At 32.0% G+C, this 25,000-nt stretch overlaps 2 protein-coding genes across 2 annotated transcripts in view; one reads left to right on the top strand and one right to left on the bottom strand.

The window, feature by feature from the left end:
• Positions 1-18,399, bottom strand: part of LOC133651771 (adhesion G protein-coupled receptor L1-like) — a 1,026,396-nt gene extending 1,007,997 nt beyond the window's left edge. Inside the window, exon 1 of the mRNA XM_062049888.1 lies at positions 18,190-18,399. Coding sequence (XP_061905872.1) covers positions 18,190-18,389 — 200 coding nt within the window. The 5' untranslated portion in view covers positions 18,390-18,399. The remainder of the gene's footprint in view (positions 1-18,189) is intronic.
• A 3,755-nt stretch (positions 18,400-22,154) lies between these two features.
• Positions 22,155-25,000, top strand: part of LOC133652383 (adhesion G protein-coupled receptor L1-like) — a 40,251-nt gene continuing 37,405 nt past the window's right edge. The window contains exons 1-2 of the mRNA XM_062051092.1: positions 22,155-22,183; positions 22,464-22,612. Coding sequence (XP_061907076.1) covers positions 22,155-22,183; positions 22,464-22,612 — 178 coding nt within the window. The remainder of the gene's footprint in view (positions 22,184-22,463; positions 22,613-25,000) is intronic.

Below are 25,000 nucleotides of genomic sequence, written 5' to 3'. Positions count from 1 at the left end.
TTAATTTTTACCGGGGGCCGCATGAGCAACCCGAGCACTGCTGGAGGGCCACACTGACAATATTTCAATTAAATTTTGCTCAAATTATTTTTGATATACCGTAAGATAGATAATAATAATAATAATAATATTTTCATTTAACCTAACTTATCTTTATACAAAAGCAGATGGCTTTTGATGGTTTTATTTTTAACACTTTCTTACACAACACTTCCTGATGTATATTACAATACAAAAATTTCAATTTCTATCACTTTACCCTGCATCCTCTTTGTTGTAAAACCTTTATTTAACCAGATAAGAAAACGTTGTGAACGTAGCACGCCTGTAAGGTGATTGGCGAAGAAGGAGGAAGCGTTGCTGTTGCGGAAATGAGGAGTGAGGATTGGTTTTCCTTTTGGAAAGAACGAGATAAGTTGAGCTGTGTTAGTATAGCATGCTCAATAAAAGTTTAAAAAGTGCATCAGACTTGGTGTGCACTTCTTCTGGACGCTACAATTGATGTCAGAAGTGGGATGAAATGCCTCCCAGTTCGCCTTGCCATCAAACCTGGGAGTCTTCATTGAGGGCGGAATTCACCCCGTGGCAAGCAGCGTGGCTGCACCTGTAAACGCTCTCTCTCTCTGTCTCTCTCTCTCTCTCTTTGCGGCGAGCTCCTCACGTGGCACGTACCTCCCGATGACGTAGCACACAAACAGTGCAGTATGCGCAAAGTTTTACTTCTGCCACCAATTGTAGCGTCCAGAAGAAGTGCACATCAAGTCTGACGCTCTTTTTAAACTTTTATTGAGCAAGCTATACTAACACAGCTCAACATATCTCGTTCCTTCCACACGCACGTCTCCTCACTCCTCATTTACGCAACTCAAGAAGACAACATCTACTTCAGCAGGTCGTTACACTATATTCTTTAAACACAGCAACGTGTGTACCACAAATAAGCACACAGCTTTACCTTTACTTGTCTTGTTGAAAACACGCCATTCGTCATCAACTTTTCTCTTTTTAGCGTCTCGGGGATAACCGGGCATCACTTGTCGCTGTGCGCCTTCCCTCACAGGACATACGCACATATAACACTTTTCAAAATAAAAGCAGCACAGTTGTATTGCACGCACGACAAAGATGTTTTTTTAAATTTATTTTGTAATTTGAGATTGCTGCTGCGCGCACGAGCATACGTCCACACGGAAGTAATACAAATAACGCTTTTCAAAACAAAAGCAGCACCGTTGTATTGCACACTCGAAATAGATGCTTTTTAAAATTTATTTTGTAATTTATAATTGGCCTCACGCGGGCCGGACAGGGACGTACAAAGGGCCGGATGCGGCCCGCGGGCCGCACAATGCCCAGGTCTGATATATATTGATATATAATGTAGGAACCAGAATATTAATAACAGAAAGAAACAACCCTTTTGTGGGGGAGGGAGGTTTTTTGGGTTGGTGCATTAATTGTAAGTGTATCTTGTGTTTTTTATGTTGATTTAATTAAAAAAAAAAAAAAAAAAAAAAAAAAGATACCGATAATAAAAAAACCGATACCGATAATTTCCGATATTACATTTTAACGCATTTATCCCTATTCATAACCCCAGGAGCACCTGTCGTCACCTTGTGAATATTGCACAGTAACAAATTACCTTGAGGGCCACTTTCATTTAAAACCCAAGCCGGGTGTCTCTCTCTCTCTCTCTCTCTCTCTCTCTCTCTCTCTCTCTCTCTCTCTCTCTCTCTCTCTCTGTCTGTCTGTCTGTCTGGGGGTCATTTACTTGAACAACATTGCAGAGCCCTACAGTAAAGTCTTTCAATACCCAGTAAACATGTGCACAGGAAACCTTTAGCAGCTTTTGGCAGCATACAACTGTTGTGAAACTCACCTTAGCTTAACAGGTGCCATGTTTGTGCATATAAATGCACTCACCTGCTGTTGTGTTGTTATTATTTTCCTAGTTTAATACGATTATTGTATTGAATGTCAACTCAAGCTGTGACCAGCAACCCACCTAGAAATGTACTGTATGTGTCAAATACTGAAGTCAGCCTCCACACTGTGTGTGTGTGTGTGTGTGTGTGTGTGTGTGTGTGTGTGTGTGTGTTCTTGTATTTCTAGCCTTCTTGAGATATGAAGAAGGAAAAGTATCTTCCATATGAGGAGGTGTGAACAAATGACATAAATCATGGTCCCAAAAAACATTGCATCTAATGGTCAGCATATGAAATAACAAGTGTGTGTAAGAAATTGAAATGCGCCCCCCTTTGGCCAAATATGTATATAGAGACATACTGTAATAACTTGAAGTAAATAATGACCAATTACAAATAACTAAAAGCAGTTTTTTCTCACAATGTGTCAAGTTTTTTCTTATAAAATTGGGAACAATTTCTCATATTCTTTCTGTTTCTGTAATAGTGCAACATTTTCTCATAAAATTATTACTTTTTAATGCAAAATGGTGACATTTGTCATATAAAATTCTGACTTTTTTTTTGGTTCTCTTAAAATAGTGACATTTTTTGAGTAAAATTATGACTTGTCATTATTTTGCCAAGTAAAATTACGATTATTATTGAAATAGTGCCACAATTTTAAAGTTTTCCTATACAATTGTGACATTTGTCGAGTAAAATTACGACTCTTTTCATAAAATTGCCAACATTTTAAGCTTTCCTTGTAAAATTGCGACTGTTATTGTGTAAAATTCCAACTTTTATCATAATATTGCACAAATGTTCAGTTTTTCTTGTAAAATTTTGACTTGCGTTGAGTAAAATGACGACTTTTGTTATAATACTGCCAAAATTCCAAGTTTTTCTTGTGAAATTGTGACCTTTTTCTTGTTAAATTCCAACTAATTTTTCAAAAAAGCTTTTTTTATATTTTAAAAGTGCTCCCCCTCTGGTTAACATATGAAACAACAAGTGTGTGTAAGAAATTGAAATGCGCCCCCTTTGGCCAAAATTAATTAAAAAAATAAATAAATATGTATATAGAGACATACTGGAATAACTTGAAGTAAATAATGAAGATTAAAAACCAATTACAAACACAAAATTTAGAAAAATAACTGAAAGCAGTCTTTTTCTCACAATATGTCGACTTTATTCTTATAAAATTGGGAACATTTTTTCATATTCTTTCTGCTTCTGTAATAGTAAAACATTTTCTCGTAAAATGATTACTTTTTAATGTAAAATGGTGACATTTGTCATATAAAATTCTGACTTTTATCACAATGTTGCCAATTTTTTTTGGTTCGTGTAAAATAGTGACATTTTTTGAGTAAAATTATGACTTGTCATTATTTTGCCAAGTAAAATTGCGATTATTATTGTAATATTGCCAAAATTTCAAAGTTTTCCTATAAAATTGTGACATTTGTCGAGTAAAATTACGACTCTTTTCATAAAATTGCCAACATTTTAAGCTTTCCTTGTAAAATCGTGACTGTTATTGAGTAAAATTCCAACTTTTATCATAATATTGCACAAATGTTCAGTTTTTCTTGTAAAATTTTGACTTGCGTTGAGTTAAATGACGACTTTTATTATAATACTGCCAAAATTCTAAGGTTTTTTTGTGAAATTGTGACCTTTTTCTTGTTAAATTCCAACTAATTTTTCAAAAAAGCTTTTTTATATTTGCATAGTATGTATATTTTATTAATGTTGTAAATACACATCTTTATATATCTAGAAAGGCTGGTCCTAAAGAAATAGGCATTTTTCGGAAGGTCTCAAGAAGGTAACATACAATAATGTGTGTGTGTGTGTGTTCTTGTATTTCTAGCCTTCTTGAGACACGAAGAAGGAAAAGTATCTTCCATATGAGGAGGTGTGAACAAATGACATAAATCATGGTCCCAATAACATTGCATCTAATGGTCAGCATATGAAATAACAAGTGTGTGTAAGAAATTGAAATGCGCCCCCCTTTGGCCAAATATGTGTAAAGAGACATACTGTAATAACTTGAAGTAAATAATGACCAATTACAAACAAAAACAATTTCAAAAATAACTAAAAGCAGTCTTTTTCTCACAATGTGTCGAGTTTTTTCTTAAAAATTGGGAACCATTTCTCATATTCTTTCAGTTTCTGTAACATTGCAATGTTTTCTCGTAAAATTATTATGTTTTTATGTAAAATTATTACTTTTTACTGCAAAACGGTGACATTTGTCATACAAAATTCTGACTTTTATCACAATTTTGCCAATTTTTGTGTTGTTCTTGTAAAAAAAGTGACATTTTTTGAGTAAAATGATGACTTTTGTCATCATTTTGCCAGGTAAAATTCAGATTATTATTATAATATTGCCAAAATGTTAAAATGTATTTTAAAATTGTGACTTGTCGAGTAAAATTACGATTCTTTTCATAAAATTGCCAACATTTTAAGCTTTCCTTGTAAAATTGCGACTGTTATTGAGTAAAATTCCAACTTTTACCATAATATTGCACAAATGTTCAGTTTTTCTTGTAAAATTTTGACTTGCGTTGAGTAAAATGACGACTTTTATTATAATACTGCCAAAATTCTAAGGTTTTTTCATGAAATTGTGACCTTTTTCTTGTTAAATTCCAACTAATTTTTCAAAAAAGCTTTTTTATATTTGCATAGTATGTATATATTATTAATGTTGTAAATACACATCTTTATATATCTAGAAAGGCTGGTCCTAAAGAGGGAGGCATTTTTCGGAAGGTCTCAAGAAGGTAACATATACAAGAATTTGTGTGTGTGTGTGTGCGCACGCGTGTGTGTGTGTGTTCTCGTATTTCTAGCCTTCTTGAGACACGAAGAAGGAAAAGTATCTTCCATATGAGGAGGTGTGAACAAATGACATAAATCATGGTCCCAATAACATTGCATCTAATGGTCAGCATATGAAATAACAAGTGTGTGTAAGAAATTGAAATGCGCCCCCCTTTGGCCAAATATGTATATAGAGACATACTGTAATAACTTGAAGTAAAAAATGACCAATTACAAAAAAAAACAATTAAAAAATAACTAAAAGCAGTCTTTTTCTCACAATGTGTCGAGTTTTTTCTTAAAAATTGGGAACAATGTCTCATATTCTTTCAGTTTCTGTAACATTGCAATATTTTCTCGTAAAATTATTATGTTTTTATGTAAAATTATTACTATTTACTGCAAAATGGTGACATTTGTCATATAAAATTCTGACTTTTATCACAATGTTGCCAATTTTTTTTGGTTCTTGTAAAATAGTGACATTTTTTGAGTAAAATTATGACTTGTCATTATTTTGCCAAGTAAAATTGCGATTATTATTGTAATAGTGCCACAATTTTAAAGTTTTCCTATAAAATTGTGACATTTGTCGAGTAAAATTACGACTCTTTTCATAAAATTGCCAACATTTTAAACTTTCCTTGTAAAATTGCGACTGTTATTTAGTAAAATTCCAACTTTTATCAAAACATTGGACAAATGTTCAGTTTTTCTTGTAAAATTTTGACTTGCGTTGAGTTAAATGATGACTTTTATTATAATACTGCCAACATTCTAAGGTTTTTTTGTGAAATTGTGACCTTTTTCTTGTTAAATTCCAACTAATTTTTCAAAAAAGCTTTTTTATATTTGCATAGTATGTATATATTATTAATGTTGTAAATACACATCTTTATATATCTAGAAAGGCTGGTCCTAAAGAAGTAGGCATTTTTCGGAAGGTCTCAAGAAGGTAACATATACAAGAATTTGTGTGTGTGTGTGTTCTTGTATTTCTAGCCTTCTTGAGACACGAAGAAGGAAAAGTATCTTCCATATGAGGAGGTGTGAACAAATGACATAAATCATGGTCCCAATAACATTGCATCTAATGGTCAGCATATGAAATAACAAGTGTGTGTAAGAAATTGAAATGCGCCCCCCTTTGGCCAAATATGTATAAAGAGACATACTGTAATAACTTGAAGTAAATAATGACCAATTACGAACAAAAACAATTAAAAAAATAACTAAAAGCAGTCTTTTTCTCACAATGTGTCGAGTTTTTTCTTAAAAATTGGGAACAATTTCTCATATTCTTTCAGTTTCTGTAACATTGCAATATTTTCTCGTAAAATTATTATGTTTTTATGTAAAATTATTACTTTTTACTGCAAAATGGTGACATTTGTCATACAAAATTCTGACTTTTATCACAATTTTGCCAATTTTTGTGTTGTTGTTCTTGTAAAAAAAAGTGACACTTTTTGAGTAAAATGATGACTTTTGTCATCATTTTGCCAGGTAAAATTCAGATTATTATTATAATATTGCCAAAATGTTAAAATGTATTTTAAAATTGTGACTTGTCGAGTAAAATTACGACTCTTTTCATAATATTGCATGAATATTGCATGAATGTTCAGTTTTTTTTGTAAAATTGTGACTTGCGTTGAGTAAAATTACAACTTTTATTATAATACTGCCAAAATTCTAAGTTTTTCTTGTGAAATTGTGACCTTTTTCTTGTTATATTCCTCTTTGGCCAAAATTAATTTAAAAAAAAATAGATATGTATATAGAGACATACTGTAATAACTTGAAGTAAATAATGAAGATTAAAACCAATTACAAACCAAACATTTAAAAAATAACTAAAAGTAGTCTTTTTCTCAAAATGTGTAGACTTTTTTTCTTATAAAATTGGGAACAATTTCTCATATTATTTCTGTTTCTGTATTATTGCAATATTTTCTCGTAAAATGATTACGTTTTTATGTAAAATTATTACTTTTTTATGTAAAATGGTGACAATTGTCTTATAAAACTCTGACTTTTATCACAATATTGCCAATTTTTTTGTTATTCTTGTAATTTTGCCAAGTTAAATTGCGATTATTATTATAATATTGCCAACATTTGAAAGTTTTCCTATAAAATTGTGACATTTGTCGAGTACAATTACGACTCTTTCCATAAAATTGACAACATTTTAAGTTTTCCTTGTAAAATCGCGACTGTTATTGAGTAAAATTCCAACTTTTATCATAATATTGCACAAATGTTCAGTTTTTCTTGTAAAATTTTGACTTGCGTTGAGTAAAATGACGACTTTTATTATAATACTGCCAAAATTCTAAGTTTTTATTGTGAAATTGTGACCTTTTTATTGTTAAATTCCAACTAATTTTTCAAAAAAGCTTTTTTATATTTTAAATGTGCTCCCCCTCTGGTTAACATATGAAACAACAAGTGTGTGTAAGAAATTGAAATGCGGCCCCTTTGGCCAAAATTAATAAAAAAATAAAATAAAATAAAAATGTATATAAAGACATACTGTAATAACTTGAAGTAAATAATGAAGATTAAAAACTAATTACAAAAAAGAAAAAATAAAAACAAACTAAAAGTAGTCTTTTTCTCACAATATGTCGACTTTTTTCTTACAAAATTGGGAGCAATTTCTCATATTATTTCTGTTTCTGTAATATTGCAATATTTTCTCGTAAGATTATTACTTTTTTAATGTAAATTATTAAATTTTTTATGTAAAATTATTACTTTTCACTGCAAAACGGTGACATTTGTCATATAAAATTATGACTTGTATCACAATATTGCCCTTTTTTTGGTCGTTCTTGTAAAACTGACATTTTTTCAGTAAAATTATGACTTTTGTCATAATTTTGCCAAGTAAAATTCAGATTATTATTATAATATTGCCAAAATGTTAAAATGTTCCTATAAAATGTTGACTATTTTTTTTAAAAATTGCCAACATTATAAGCTTTCCTTGTAAAATTGAGACTGTTATTGAGTAAAATTCCAACTTTTATCATAATATTGCACAAATGTTCAGTTTTTCTTGTAAAATGTTGACTTGCGTTGAGTAAAATGACAACTTTTATTATAATACTGCCAAAATTCTAAGCTTTTCTCGTGAAATTGTGACCTTTTTCTTGTAAATTTCCAATTATTTTTTCACAACAAGCTTTTTGTATATTTGCATAGTATGTATATATTATTAATGTTGTAAATACACTTCTTTATATATCTAGAAAGGCTGGTCCTAAAGAGGGAGGCACTTTTCTCAGGTCTCAAGAAGGCATTAAAAACAAGAGTCTGTGTGTGTGTGCGTGTGTGTGTGTGTTCGTTCTTGTATTTCTAGCCTTCTTGAGACATGAAGGAAAAGTATCTTCCATATGAGGAGGTGTGAACAAGTGATGACATAAATCAATAACATTGCATCTAATAGACAATGTCTCATTTGTGGTGACATCTATCAAAATGAGGGTGGTCCCAAAAAGGAGGGTTTTTTTAAAAATTGACTGTGTGTCGCTTTTAAAACTGCTCCCCTCTCTGGTCAACATATGAAATAACAAGTGTGTGTAAGAAATTGAAATGCGCCCCCTTTGGCCAAAATTAATTTTAAAAAAATAATAAAAAAATGTATATAGAGACATACTATAATAACGAAGTAAATAATGAACATTAAAAACCAATTACAAAAAACAAAAAAACAAAAACAAACTAAAAGCAGTCTTTTTCTCACAATATGTCGACTTTTTTCTTACAAAATTGGGAACAATTTCTCATATTCTTTCTGTTTCTGTAATATTGCAATATTTTTTCGTAAAATTATTAATTTTTTTATGTAAATTATTACTTTTTTAATGTAAAATTATTACTTTTTACTGCAAAACGGTGACATTTCTCATATAAAATTCAGACTTCTATCACAATATTGCCAATTTTTTGTTTTGTTTTTGTAAAACTGACATTTTTTCTGTAAAATGATGACTTTTGTCATAATTTTGCCAAATAAAATTCAGATTAATATTATAATATTGCCAAAATGTTAAAATGTTCCTATAAAATTTTGACTATTTTTTAAAAATTGCCAACATTATAAGCTTTCCTTGTAAAATTGCGACGGTTATTGAGTAAAACTCCAACTTTTATCATAATATTGCACAAATGTTCAGTTTTTCTTGTAAAATTTTGACTTGCGTTGAGTAAAATGACGACTTTTATTATAATACTGCCAAAATTCTAAGTTTTTCTCGTGAAATTGTGACCTTTTTCTTGTGAATTTCCAATTCTTTTTTCACAACAAGCTTTTTTTATATTTGCATAGTATGTATATATTATTATATTATTAATGTTGTAAATACACTTCTTTATATATCTAGAAAGGCTGGTCCTAAAGAGGGAGGCATTTTTCTCAGGTCTCAAGAAGGTAAGAAATACAAGAGTGTGTGTGTGTGTGTGTGTGTGTGTGTGTGTGTGTGTGTGTGTGTGTGTGTGTGTGTGTGTGTGTGTGTGTGTGTGTGTGTGTGTGTGCAGGAGAGAACTGAGCGGGGGCAAAGAAAGGACTGCTTAACATGTTGGAGAGTGTGTGAGGTTTAAGAGGCAACATGGGAGAGATGCAGGATTATGGGAGTTCCGTGAGAAGGCATGCGGCGATGTGCTTTTACACGGCGGGCTTGTGTGCATATGAATTGATTCTCCCCGCTGCACGCGGCCGGCGGTGTTTGCGCTCGTCCTTCCATCTTCTCTCACCTCTAATTGCTCTCCCTCGCCATCCCCCAGGAGAGCGAGCGGGTCCTTACGTCAGGCGCGCCTGTCCTCCATTTCCCTGCCGCCTCCCCTCGGGTGCTGCTGTCACATGATCTAGTCTAGTGTGAAATTACTTCCTCTGCTTGTGTTGCTGCCATCTTTTGGACCAGGGCTGTTCAACTCAACAGTTCCTGCGCCCGAGTCCTCGGAAGGCAAAGGCCCGGGGTCCCGTTTTCACAATGAATGAATAAAGGCATGAATTACTGAAGCGCTATCTTAACGCCCCGACAAAGATCTCGTAAACGACAGGAGCACTCTGCTGTGTTTGGGAATGAATTGCAAGAACTACTCAAAGATCCTCCACGACAGACCCGGGCAAAATACGTGCCGCGGGCCCACATGCGGCCCGTTAGGATTTTCAATCTGGCCCGCCGGACGTTCTACATTATTTTCTTTTAGACATTTAACATGAAAAGTGTACTCGCCATTATGATGTGCAGTGATGTTTTTAAATGAGCGGAAGTCTTCAACTATACAAAGTATTTCAAAAGGTTGAAATCTGCACTTTTGGGTGTTATAGGAGTTATTACGGTAATCTAGGTCACACCAGGGGTTTATTTTTAGACCCCAAACACATGTGTCGGAAATAGATGCGGAAGCACATTTTTACATGATAGGTGTTTAATACACTTTGCATTCATATTTTGCTGTTTTTTACATTTTTGTTGTGTTTTGCTTGATTGTAAAAGATACACAACTATGGAGGAGTTGGTCTGAGAAGTAAAATATGTTCATATGTTGTTAATATTCAGTGTTTTATTGTTCATAGTTAATATTGTAAATCCCACTTTCTTCATTTTTGCAAAAAAAAAAATGTCTGCATAAAAGTGATAATATATCATATTGTAGGTGTTTATTACACTTGGCATTCATATTTTGCTGTTTTTTACATTTTTGTTGTGTTTTGCTTGATTGTAAAAGATACACAACTATGGAGGAGTTGGTCTGACAAGTAAAACATTTTCATATGTTGTTAATATTCAGTGTTTTATTGTTCATAGTTAATATTGTAAATCCCACTTTCTTCATTTTTGCAACAAAAAAAAATGTCTGCATAAAAGTGATAATATATCATATTGTAGGTGTTTATTACACTTTGCATTCATATTTTGCTGTTTTTTGCATTTTTGTTGTGTTTTGCTTGATTGTAAAAGATACACAACTATGGAGGAGCTGGTCTGAGAAGTAAAAATGTTTATATGTTGTTAATATTCAGTGTTTTATTGTTCATAGTTAATATTGTAAATCCCACTTTCTTCATTTTTGCAAAAAAAAAAAATGTCTGCATAAAAGTGATAATATATCATATTGTAGGTGTTTACTACACTTTGCATTCATATTTTGCTGTTTTTTACATTTTTGTTGTGTTTTGCTTGATTGTAAAAGATGTCTATCAAGGAGCGATGTTCATATGTTGTTAATATTCAGTGTTTTATTGTTCATAGTTAATATTGTAAATTCCACTTTCTTTATTTTTGCAAAAAAAAAATGTCTGCATAAAAGTGATAATATATCATATTGTAGGTGTTTATTACACTTTGCATTCATATTTTGCTGTTTTTTATTTTTTTGTTGTGTTTTGCTTGATTTTAAAAGATACACAACTATGGAGGAGTTGGTCTGAGAAGTAAAACATTTTTATAATTTGTTAATATTCAGTGTTTTATTGTTCATAGTTAATATTGTAAATCCCACTTTCTTCATTTTTGCAAAAAAAATGTCTGCATAAAAGTGATAATATATCATATTGTAGGTGTTTATTACACTTTGCATTCATATTTTGCTGTTTGTTACATTGTTGTTGTGTTTTGCTTGATTGTAAAAGATGTCTATCGAGTAGCGATATTCATATGTTGTTAATATTCAGTGTTTTATTGTTCATAGTTAATATTGTAAATCCCACTTTCTTCATTTTTGCAAAAAAAAAAAATGTCTGCATAAAAGTGATAATATATCATATTGTAGGTGTTTATTACACTTTGCATTCATATTTTGCTGTTTTTTTACATTTTTGTTGTGTTTTGCTTGATTGTAAAAGATACACAACTATGGAGGAGTTGGTCTGAGAAGTAAAACATTTTCATACGTTGTTAATATTCAGTGTTTTATTGTTCATAGTTAATATTGTAAATCCCGCTTTCTTCATTTTTGCAAAAAAAAAAAAGTCTGCATAAAAGTGATAATATATCATATTGTAGGTGTTTATTACACTTTGCATTCATATTTTGCTGTTTTTTACATTTTTATTGTGTTTTGCTTGATTGTAAAATATGTGTATCAAGGAGCGATGTTCATATGTTGTTAATATTCAGTGTTTTATTGTTCATAGTTAATATTGTAAATCCATCTTTCTTCATTTTTGCAAAAAAAAAAAAATGTCTGCATAAAAGTGATAATATATCATATTGAAGGTGTTTAATACACTTTGCATTCATATTTTGCTGTTTGTTACATTTTTGTTGTGTTTTGTTTGATTGTAAAAGATACACAACTATGGAAGAGTTGGTCTGAGAAGTAAAAAATGTTCATACGTTGTTAATATTCAGTGTTTTATTGTTCATAGTTAATATTGTAAATACCACTTTCTTCATTTTTGCAAAAAAAAAATGTCTGCATAAAAGTGATAATATATCATATTGTAGGTGTTTATTACACTTTGCATTCATATTTTGCTGTTTTTTACATTTTTGCTGTGTTTTGCTTGATTGTAAAAGATACACAACTATGGAGGAGTTGGTCTGAGAAGTAAAAAATGTTCATATGTTGTTAATATTCAGTGCTTTATTGTTCATAGTTAATATTGTAAATACCACTTTCTTCATTTTTGCAAAAAAAATGTCTGCATAAAAGTGATAATATATCATATTGTAGGTGTTTATTACACTTTGCATTCATATTTTGCTGTTTTTACATTTTTGTTGTGTTTTGCTTGATTGTAAAATATGTCTATCAAGGAGCGATGTTCATATGTTGTTAATATTCAGTGTTTTATTGTTCATAGTTAATATTGTAAATCCCACTTTCTTCATTTTTGCAAAAAAAACAAATGTCTGCATACAAGTGTTAATATATCATATTGTAGGTGTTTAATACACTTTGCATTCATATTTTGCTGTTTGTTACATTTTTTTTGTGTTTTGTTTGATTGTAAAAGATACACAACTATGGAGGAGTTGGTCTGAGAAGTAAAACATTTTCATACGTTGTTAATATTCAGTGTTTTATTGTTCATAGTTAATATTGTAAATTCAATTTTCTTTATTTTTGCAAAAAAAATGTCTGCATAAAAGTGATAATATATCATATTGTAAGTGTTTATTACACTTGGCATTCATATTTTGCTGTTTTTACATTTTTGTTGCGTTTTGCTTGATTGTAAAAGATACACAACTATGGAGTTGGTCTGAGAAGTAAAACATTTTCATACGTTGTTAATATTCAGTGTTTTATTGTTCATAGTTAATATTGTAAATTCCACTTTCTTTATTTTTGAAAAAAAAAGTCTGCATAAAAGTGATAATATATCATATTGTTGGTGTTTATTACACTTTTCATTCATATTTTGCTGTTTTTTACATTTTTGTTGTGTTTTGCTTGATTGTAAAAGATACACAACTATGGAGGAGTTGGTCTGAGGACTAAAAAAATGTCATAAGTTGTTAATATTCAGTGTTTTATTGTTCATAGTTAATATTGTAAATCCCACTTTCTTCATTTTTGCAACAAAAAAAAAAGTCTGCATAAAAGTGATAATATATCATATTGTAGGTGTTTATTACACTTTGCATTCATATTTTGCTGTTTTTTACATTTTTGTTGTGTTTTGCTTGATTGTAAAATATGTCTATTGAGGAGCGATGTTCATACGTTGTTAATATTCAGTGTTTTATTGTTCATAGTTAATATTGTAAATCCCACTTTCTTCATTTTTGCAAAAAAAACAAATGTCTGCATAAAAGTGATAATATATCATATTGTAGGTGTTTACTACACTTTGCATTCATATTTTGCTGTTTTTACATTTTTGTTGTGTTTTGCTTGATTGTAAAAGATACACAACTATGTTGGAGTTGGTCTGAGAAGTAAAAAAAATGTCATACGTTGTTAATATTCAGTGTTTTATTGTTCATAGTTAATATTGTAAATCCCACTTTCTTCATTTTTTCAAAAAAAAAAAATTCTGCAAAGAAGTGATAATATATCATATTGTAGGTGTTTATTACACTTTGCATTCATATTTTGCTGTTTTTTACATTTGTGTTGTGTTTTGCTTGATTGTAAAAGATACACAACTATGGAGGAGCTGGTCTGAGAAGTAAAACATTTTTATAATTTGTTAATATTCAGTGTTTTATTGTTCATAGTTAATATTGTAAATCCCACTTTCTTCATTTTTGCAAAAAAATGTCTGCATAAAAATGATAATATATCATATTGTAGGTGTTTATTACACTTTGCATTCATATTTTGCTGTTTTTTACATTTTTGTTGTGTTTTGCTTGATTTTAAAAGATACACAACTATGGAGGAGTTGGTCTGAGAAGTAAACAATGTTCATATGTTGTTAATATTCAGTGTTTTATTGTTCATAGTTAATATTGTAAATCCCACTTTCTTCATTTTTGCAAAAAAAAATGTCTGCATAAAAGTGATAATATATCATATTGTAGGTGTTTATTACACTTTGCATTCATATTTTGCTGTTTTTTACATTTTTGGTGTGTTTTGCTTGATTGTAAAAGATACACAACTATGGAGGAGTTGGTCTGAGAAGTAAAACATTTTCATACGTTGTTAATATTCAGTGTTTTATTGTTCATAGTTAATATTGTAAATTCCACTTTCTTTATTTTTGCAAAAAAAATGTCTGCATAAAAGTGATAATATATCATATTGTAGGTGTTTATTACACTTTGCATTCATATTTTGCTGTTTTTTACATTTTTGTTGTGTTTTGCTTGATTGTAAAATATGTCTATCAAGGAGCGATGTTCATATGTTGATAATATTCTGTGTTTTATTGTTCATAGTTAATATTGTAAATCCCACTTTCTTCATTTTTGCAAAAAAAAAATGTCTGCATAAAAGTGATAATATATCATATTGTAGGTGTTTATTACACTTTGCATTCATATTTTGCTGTTTTTTACATTTTTGTTGTGTTTTGCTTGATTGTAAAAGATACACAACTATGGAGGAGTTGGTCTGAGAAGTAAAAAAAATGTTCATATGTTGTTAATATTCAGTGTTTTATTGTTTATAGTTAATATTGTAAATCCCACTTTCTTCATTTTTGAAAAAAAAAAACAATTCTGCATAAAAGTGATAATATATCATGTTGTAGGTGTTTAATACACTTTGCATTCATATTTTGCTGTTTGTTACATTTTTGTCGTGTTTTGCGTGATTGTAAAATATGTCTATCAAGGAGCGATGTTCATATGTTGTTAATATTCAGTGTTTTATTGTTCATAGTTAATATTGTAAATCCCACTTTCTTCATTTTTGCAAAAAAAAAAAATGTCTGCATAAAAGTGATAATATATCATATTGTAGGTGTTTATTACACTTTGCATTCATATTTTGCTGTTTGTTACATTTTTGTTGTGTTTTGCTTGATTGTAAAAGATACACAACTATGGAGGAGTTGGTCTGAGAAGTAAAAAATGTTCATAAGTTGTTAATATTCAGTGTTTTATTGTTCATAGTTAATATTTTAAATCCCACATTCTTCATTTTTGCAAAAAAAAAAAATTCTGCATAAAAGTGATAATATATCATATTGTAGGTGTTTATTACACTTTGCATTCATATTTTGATGTTTGCTACATTTTTGTTGTGTTTTGCTTGATTGTAAAAGATACACAACTATGGAGGAGCTGGTCTGAGAAGTAACAAATGTTCATATGTTGTTAATATTCAGTGTTTTATTGTTCATAGTTAATATTGTAAATTCCACTTTCTTTATTTTTGAAAAAAAAAAAGTCTGCATAAAAGTGATAATATATCATATTGTAGGTGTTTATTACACTTGGCATTCATATTTTGCTGTTTTTACATTTTTGTTGTGTTTTGCTTGATTGTAAAAGATACACATCTATGGAGTTGGTCTGAGAAGTAAAACATTTTCATACGTTGTTAATATTCAGTGTTTTATTGTTCATAGTTAATATTGTAAATCCTACTTTCTTTATTTTTGCAAAAAAAAATGTCTGCATAAAAGTGATAATATATCATATTGTAGGTGTTTATTACACTTGGCAATCATATTTTGATGTTTTTTACATTTTTGTTGTGTTTTGCTTGATTGTAAAAGATACACAACTATGGAGGAGTTGGTCTGAGAAGTAAAAAATGTTCATATGTTGTTAATATTCAGTGTTTTATTGTTCATAGTTAATATTGTAAATTCCACTTTCTTTATTTTGGCAAAAAAAATGTCTGCATAAAAGTGATAATATATCATATTGTAGGTGTTTATTACACTTTGCATTCATATTTTGCTGTTTTTTACATTTTTGGTGTGTTTTGCTTGATTGTAAAATATGTCTATCAAGGAGCGATGTTCATATGTTGATAATATTCAGTGTTTTATTGTTCATAGTTAATATTGTAAATCCCACTTTCTTCATTTTTGCAAAAAAAAAATGTCTGCATAAAAGTGATAATATATCATATTGTAGGTGTTTATTACACTTTGCATTCATATTTTGCTGTTTTTTACATTTTTGTTGTGTTTTGCTTGATTGTAAAAGATACACAACTATGGAGGAGTTGGTCTGAGAAGTAAAAAAAATGTTCATATGTTGTTAATATTCAGTGTTTTATTGTTTATAGTTAATATTGTAAATCCCACTTTCTTCATTTTTGAAAAAAAAAAACAATTCTGCATAAAAGTGATAATATATCATGTTGTAGGTGTTTAATACACTTTGCATTCATATTTTGCTGTTTGTTACATTTTTGTCGTGTTTTGCGTGATTGTAAAATATGTCTATCAAGGAGCGATGTTCATATGTTGTTAATATTCAGTGTTTTATTGTTCATAGTTAATATTGTAAATCCCACTTTCTTCATTTTTGCAAAAAAAAAAAATGTCTGCATAAAAGTGATAATATATCATATTGTAGGTGTTTATTACACTTTGCATTCATATTTTGCTGTTTGTTACATTTTTGTTGTGTTTTGCTTGATTGTAAAAGATACACAACTATGGAGGAGTTGGTCTGAGAAGTAAAAAATGTTCATAAGTTGTTAATATTCAGTGTTTTATTGTTCATAGTTAATATTTGAAATCCCACATTCTTCATTTTTGCAAAAAAAAAATTCTGCATAAAAGTGATAATATATCATATTGTAGGTGTTTATTACACTTTGCATTCATATTTTGATGTTTGCTACATTTTTGTTGTGTTTTGCTTGATTGTAAAAGATACACAACTATGGAGGAGCTGGTCTGAGAAGTAACAAATGTTCATATGTTGTTAATATTCAGTGTTTTATTGTTCATAGTTAATATTGTAAATTCCACTTTCTTTATTTTTGAAAAAAAAAATGTCTGCATAAAAGTGATAATATATCATATTGTAGGTGTTTATTACACTTGGCATTCATATTTTGCTGTTTTTACATTTTTGTTGTGTTTTGCTTGATTGTAAAAGATACACATCTATGGAGTTGGTCTGAGAAGTAAAACATTTTCATACGTTGTTAATATTCAGTGTTTTATTGTTCATAGTTAATATTGTAAATCCTACTTTCTTTATTTTTGCAAAAAAAAATGTCTGCATAAAAGTGATAATATATCATATTGTAGGTGTTTATTACACTTGGCAATCATATTTTGATGTTTTTTACATTTTTGTTGTGTTTTGCTTGATTGTAAAAGATACACAACTATGGAGGAGTTGGTCTGAGAAGTAAAAAATGTTCATATGTTGTTAATATTCAGTGTTTTATTGTTCATAGTTAATATTGTAAATTCCACTTTCTTTATTTTGGCAAAAAAAATGTCTGCATAAAAATGATAATATATCATATTGTAGGTGTTTATTACACTCTGCATTCATATTTTGCTGTTTTTTTACATTTTTGTTGTGTTTTGCTTGATTGTAAAATATGTCTATTGAGGAGCGATGTTCATATGTTGTTAATATTCAGTGTTTTATTGTTCATAGTTAATATTGTAAATCCCACTTTCTTCATTTTTGCAAAAAAAAAAATATGTCTGCATAAAAATGATAATATATCATATTGTAGGTGTTTATTACACTTTGCATTCATATTTTGCTGTTTTTTACAATTTTGTTGTGTTTTGCTTGATTGTAAAAGATACACAACTATGGAGGAGTTGGTCTGAGAAGTAAACAATGTTCATATGTTGTTAATATTCAGTGTTTTATTGTTTATAGTTAATATTGTAAATCCCACTTTCTTCATTTTTGCAAAAAAAATATGTCTGCATAAAAATGATAATATATCATATTGTAGGTGATATATTATTATTATTATTCCAGTGTGCCTAATGAAGAGGCCACTGACTATGGAGTTATATTATTATTATTCCAGTGTGCCTAATGAAGAGGCCAGTGACGAGCGAGACTCTCACCTCTGAGACATGATCTTGACGGCGTCAGGAAGGTAACACTGCACGTTCTCCATCTGGAAAGGGTCGGCGTCGCAGATCTTGTCGTCGGTGCGTCCGTAGTTGGCCGTCTCGATCATGATGACGTCGCTGCCGGGGCAGCGCAGCTCGATGGGGTAGCCTTCGCACGCCAGCTCCCGCCGCATCAAGCCAAAGGGCATCATCGAGCGGCTCAGGGCTGAGGAGGAGACGGCGGGTGGGGGGGGGGGAGAATAAAAATGAAGGATAAGTCTGCTGACCTTGACTCTTTTCTCAAATAAGGCACTTTAGTGTTAGTCACTGCTCATAAAATGATGACAAAACTTGGATCACATTAAACATATTACACACATTTTGACCACAGAGCAGGGATGTTCAACTCGATTATTTTAGGGCTCGCATTTCCACAAAAAGGTGTATTTTGTACAAAACCCCAAAAGCAGTGAAGTTGTCAAGTTGTGTAAATGGTAAATAAGAATACAACAAATCCTTTTCAACTTGTATTCAATTGAAAATACTGCAAAGATAAGATATTTTAATGTTTACACTGAGAAATGTTGTTATATTTGGCAAATATTAGCTCATTTGGAATTTCAAAAAAAGCCGGCACAGGTGGCAAAAAAGACTGAGAAAGTCGAGGAACGCTCGTCAAACACTTATTTGGAACATCCCACGGGTGAACAGGCTAATTGGGAACGGGTGGGTGCCATGATTGGGTAGAACAGATCAGTCGTTCCCAAAACAAGGGTCGCCACTTTGTCGACAAATGCCCCGAGCAAATTGTTGAAGGACCACATTTCTCAACCAGCTATTGCAAGGAATTTAGGGACTTCACCATCCACGCTCCGTGATGTCATCGAAAGGTTCGGGGAATCCGGAGAAATCACCGCAAGTAAGCGGCGAGGCCGAAAACCAACATTGAAAGCCTGTGATCAAAAAGCGACATCGGTGTGTAAAGGATATCACCACAAGGGCTCAGGGACACTTCAGAAAGCCACTGTCGGTAACTACAGTCGGTCGCTACATTGTAAGTGCAAGTTAAATCTCTACTATACAAAGCCACAGCCGTTTATCAACAACACCCAGAAACGCCGCCGGCTTCGCTGGGCCCGAGCTCATCCAAGATGGACTGATGCAAAGTGAAAAATTGTGTTCTGTGGTCTGACGGGTCCACATTTCAAATTGTTTTTTTGGAAACTGTGGACGTCGTGTCCTCCGGACCAAAGAGGAAAAGAACCATCCGGATTGTTCTAGGCCAGGGGTCGGCAACCTTTACCACTCAAAGAGCCATTTTGGCAAGTTTCACAAATTAAAGAAAATAATGGGAGCCACAAAAAAAAATTCAAAATTTTAAATGAAAAACACTGCATACAAAGCTTAAATTGCTTTTTGCTAGCGTCATGCTTGCCAATCCTCTCATTATTTCCGGGAGACTCCCGGATATCAGGACGGGATGGCACTGCTTTTGGCGCCCTCTATAGCCTGCTCAAACAGTGTACCTGCTCCACCACATGTAGAATGCAGCTTCAGCTGGCGTACTAGGTCAGCAGCCACACAGCTTACACTGACGGTAGCCGTAAAAAAACAAACTTGAACACTGTTACGTTACAAATATGCGCCACACTTTGAACCCACACCAAAAAAGAATGGCAAACACATTTCTGGAGAACATCTGCACTGTAACACAACATAAACACAACACAACAAATACCCAGAATCCCATGCAGCACTAACTCTTCCGCTCAACCGACGCACGGAGGTGGCGGGGGTTGATGTGTGGGGGGGTTTGGTGGTAGCGGGGGTGTATAATCTAGACTGGTTTGAGTAGTATTTAGCTTTAGCTAAGGTAAGCATGCGTTTATAAGTTATTAAACTATCACTCCATGCTTGATGGAAAACCTCAAGTTTAGTCGCGCGCCATTTGCGTTCCAGTTTTCTACATGATAATTTATGAGCTCTAATTTCTTCTGATTAGCATAGTAACTCATTAGATGACCATAGCAACTAATTAGATGACCATAGTAACTCATTAGATGAGTATAGTAACTCATTAGATGACCATAGCAACTAATTAGATGAGTATAGTAACTCATTAGATGAGTATAGTAACTCATTAGATGACCATAGTAACTCATTAGATGACCATAGTAACTCATTAGATGAGTATAGTAACTATTTAGATGAGCGTAGTAACTATTTAGATGACCATAGCAACTAATTAGATGACCATAGTAACTCATTAGATGACCATAGTAACTCATTAGATGAGTATAGTAACTCATTAGATGACCATAGCAACTAATTAGATGACCATAGTAACTCATTAGATGAGTATAGTAACTCATTAGATGACCATAGTAACTCATTAGATGACCATAGTAACTCATTAGATGAGTATAGTAACTATTTAGATGAGCGTAGTAACTATTTAGATGACCATAGCAACTAATTAGATGACCATAGTAACTCATTAGATGAGTATAGTAACTATTTAGATGAGCATAGCAACTAATTAGATGACCATAGTAACTAATTAGATGACCATAGTAACTCATTAGATGACCATAGTAACTAATTAGATGAGCATAGTAACTAATCAGATGACCATAGTAACTCATTAGAGCATAGTAACTATTTAGATGACCATAACAACTAATTAGATGACCATAGTAACTCATTAGATGAGCATAGTAACTAATTATATGAGCATAGTAACTAAATAGATGAGCATAGTAACTAATTAGATGAGCATAGTAACTAATTAGATGAGCATAGTAACTAAATAGATGAGCATAGTAACTAATTAGATGACCATAGTAACTCATTAGATGGGCATAGTAACTAATTAGATGATCATAGCAACTAATTAGATGAGTATAGTAACTAATTAGATGACCATAGTAACTAATTAGATGACCATAGTAACTCATTAGATGACCATAGCAACTAATTAGATGACCATAGTAACTCATTAGATTAGCATAGTAACAAATTAGTTGACCATAGTAACTCATTAGATGAGCATAGTAACTAATTAGATGATCATAGCAACTAATTAGATGAGTATAGCAACTCATTAGATGACCATAGTAACTCATTAAATGAGCAAAGTAACTAATTAGATGATCATAGTAACTCATTAGATGAGCATAGTAACTAATTAGATGTGCATAGTAACTAATTAGATGACCATAGTAACTCATTAGATGAGCATAGTAACTAATTAGATGAGCATAGTAACTCATTAGATGATCATAGTAACTCATTAGATGAGCATAGTAACTAATAAGATGATCATAGTAACTCATTAGATGAGCATAGTAACTAATTAGATGTGCATAGTAACTAATTAGATGACCATAGTAACTCATTAGATGACCATAGTAATTAATTCGATTGCCATAGTAACTCATTAGATGAGCATGGTAACTCATTAGATGAGCATAGTAACTCATTAGATGAGCATAGTAACTAATTAGATGAGTATAGTAACTCATTAGATGACCATAGTAACTCATTAAATGAGCATAGTAACTAATTAGATGATCATAGTAACTCATTAGATGAGCATTGTAACTTATTCGATGTGCATAGTAACTAATTAGATGACCATAGTAACTCATTAGATGAGCATAGTAACTAATGAGATGAGCATAGTAACTAATTAGATGAGCATAGTAACTAATTAGATGAGCATAGTAACTAGTTAGATGAGCATAGTAACTAATTAGATGAGCATAGTAACTAATTAGATGAGCATAGTAACTAATTAGATGAGCATAGTAACTAGTATATGATGCAGATTCCAAGCATGTAAAGACTTGGTATAGTTGAAGGTGATTATAAAAGATGAGTGACATCATAATGGCAGCTACACTTTACATCTTAAACATCTACAAAAATAATTAGGGAATGTCCGGCGGAACAGATTGAAAAGCTTAACGGGCCCCATGTGGCCCCCGGGTCTTCATCGACCCAGGTCTGAACTAAAGGCTAAACCCCATGCCTGTTTTTTCCCTTCCGACACACACATTGTCACACGGGTGACACACACATTGTCACACGGGTGACACGACACATTGTCACACGGGTGACACACACATTGTCACACGGGTGACACACACATTGTCACACGGTTGACACGACACATCACATATTGGCAAACAAATATTTCCGGCCTCTCCGACGAGACGCGGCGGCGTCGGCGAGACAAACTGCGAGAGTGTCAAACGTTAAAGTCCAACACCCGGGGCTGGCAGGCGGGACTCCCGTCCTCCACGGCATCGCTCAGAGTGGAGTGTCGTGTACGCCGAGAGAAAGAAACGGTGTCAGTCTGGCCGTGTTGACGCGGTGGTGGTCAGCTTCTGTGTTGGACAGGAACCAGCAGGGACCATGGAGGAGGTTCGGGGTACGCGGGGTTAATGGCGGAGACAGGCTGAGAGGCATGAAGGAAGGCTCCAGAGGGAGTTCTTCTCTCTAGTACTTTCCACACCTTTCACTGCCTCCCCAAAGAAGAAACTCATGGAACGTTTTTGAAGGCGATGTCATATGCGGCTGCAATATGCGGCTACAGTTGCCATCAAAAGTGTACGTAAGTTGTGAAGAACATCATGTCATGGCTGTCTGGAGTTCACAATCATTGCATAATAAAGCTATTTTTCTTGAGTGTAAAAGTGTTATGATTTTATTTTATTTTTCGAATAATAAATATTTTTTTCATACACTATCAAAAATATCTGTAGATTTTACAGTGAAAAAAACAACAGAATTTTACTGTAAAATATACAGTGTTTTTTTTTTTTTTTTTAACAACATAAAGTAATCCAGGAAATAGAAAATAGTACAGATGGGGTTTATTTTTACTGTAAATTTGACTGTTTTTTTGGTTTGTTTTTTTTAACAACATATTAGTGTAAATACAAAAACAGTACCACTGTTTTTTTTATTCTGGCAACTAATATGCCATTTATTTTTTTTTTTTTTTACTTTACTTTAATTCCATGTACAGTAAAGCACAAAAAAACCCCATAGATTTTATGGTAAAAAACTCAAATGTTAGTAGTTGTTTATTTACAGTTATATGCTATTAAAACCACTCTACATGTTCATATATATATATATATATATATATATATATATATATATATATATATATATATATATATATATATATCTGTATATATATACACAGTATATGTATATATATATATATATATATATATATATATATATATATATATATATATATATACATACATATACTGTGTATATATATATATATATATATATATATACAGTATATTTATGTATATATATATATATATATATATATATATATATATATATATATATATATATATATATATATATATATATATATATATATTTATATATATATATACATAAATATACTGTATATATATATATATATATATATATCTACAGTATATGTATATGTATATATATATATATATATATATATATATATATATATATATATACATATATATATATATATATATATATATATATATATATATATATATATATATGAACATGTAGAGTGGTTTTAATAGCATATAACTGTAAATCGAAAAACTACTAACATTTGAGTAAAAAACACTTTATATTTTACAGTAAAATTCTGTTTTTTTTTACTGTAAAATCTACAGATATTTTTGATTAGCTGTCTTGAGTTGGTCACAAAAACATTCATGAAGTTTGCTTCTTTTATGAATTTATTATGGGTCTAATGTGCAGGGTCAAAAGTATACATACAGCAATGTTAATATTTGCTTACATGTCCCTTGGCAAGTTTACCTGCAATAAGGCGCTTTTGGTAGCCATCCACAAGCTTCTGCTTGACCACTCCTCTTGACAAAATTGGTGCAGTTCAGCTAAATGTGTTGCTTTTCTGACATGGACTTGTTTCTTCAGCATTGTCCACACGTTTAAGTCAGGACTTTGGGAAGGCCATTCTAAAACCTTCATTCTGGCCTGATTTAGCCATTCCTTTACCACTTTTGAGGTGTGTTGGGGGTCATTGTCCTGTTGGAACACCCAACTGCGCCCAAGACCCAACCTCCGGGGCTGATGATTTTAGCTTGTCCTGAACAATTTGGAGCTAATCCTCCATTTACTCTCTGTAAAGCAGCAGTTCCATTGGCAGCAAAACGGGCCCAGAGCATAATACTACCACCACCATGCTTGACGGTAGGCGTGGTGTTCCTGGGATTAAAGGCTTCCCCTTTTCTCCTCCAAACATATTGCTGGGTATTGTGGCCAAACAGCTCCATTTTTGTGTCATCTGACCACAGAACTTTCCTCCAGAAGGTCTTATCTTTGTCCACGTGATGTCAGTAAATATGCATGCAGACCCAGAAACAAAGTAGACATTGTGGACGTCCAGTCCTCCACGTTGAAGGACAGCCAGAGTTTCTTCTCTAAGCCTGCCAGCCCACGAGCTGCTGTCCGTGGTGCTGAACTACACAACTTGCTGGGAGAAGGAACACAAAAAAAAGAAAAAAGAAAAGAGAATCCTCCGTGAGCCGGAGCAGGGCGTCGGAGGACTGCTAAACGGATCGCAGCACAGCTGCCAACTGTGCTGGAGGAGCAGACAGCTTTGACTCGCCATTGATAGTCCAGGCGGACGCTCGGCGTGCTGTCAAATGTAAAAAGCGAGTTAGCTCTTATTTCACCGGGGGGGATGGGGGGTGGGGGTGGGGGTGTTGCTTTTACATTTCCACCCCGAGTCAGACACACCTATTGTCCATCTGCTTGGATTTCATCTACTGTC

Source organism: Entelurus aequoreus, linkage group LG06, assembly GCF_033978785.1.
Source record: "Entelurus aequoreus isolate RoL-2023_Sb linkage group LG06, RoL_Eaeq_v1.1, whole genome shotgun sequence".
Taxonomy (NCBI): domain Eukaryota; kingdom Metazoa; phylum Chordata; class Actinopteri; order Syngnathiformes; family Syngnathidae; genus Entelurus; species Entelurus aequoreus.
This window is presented reverse-complemented; position numbering and strand designations above follow the sequence as displayed.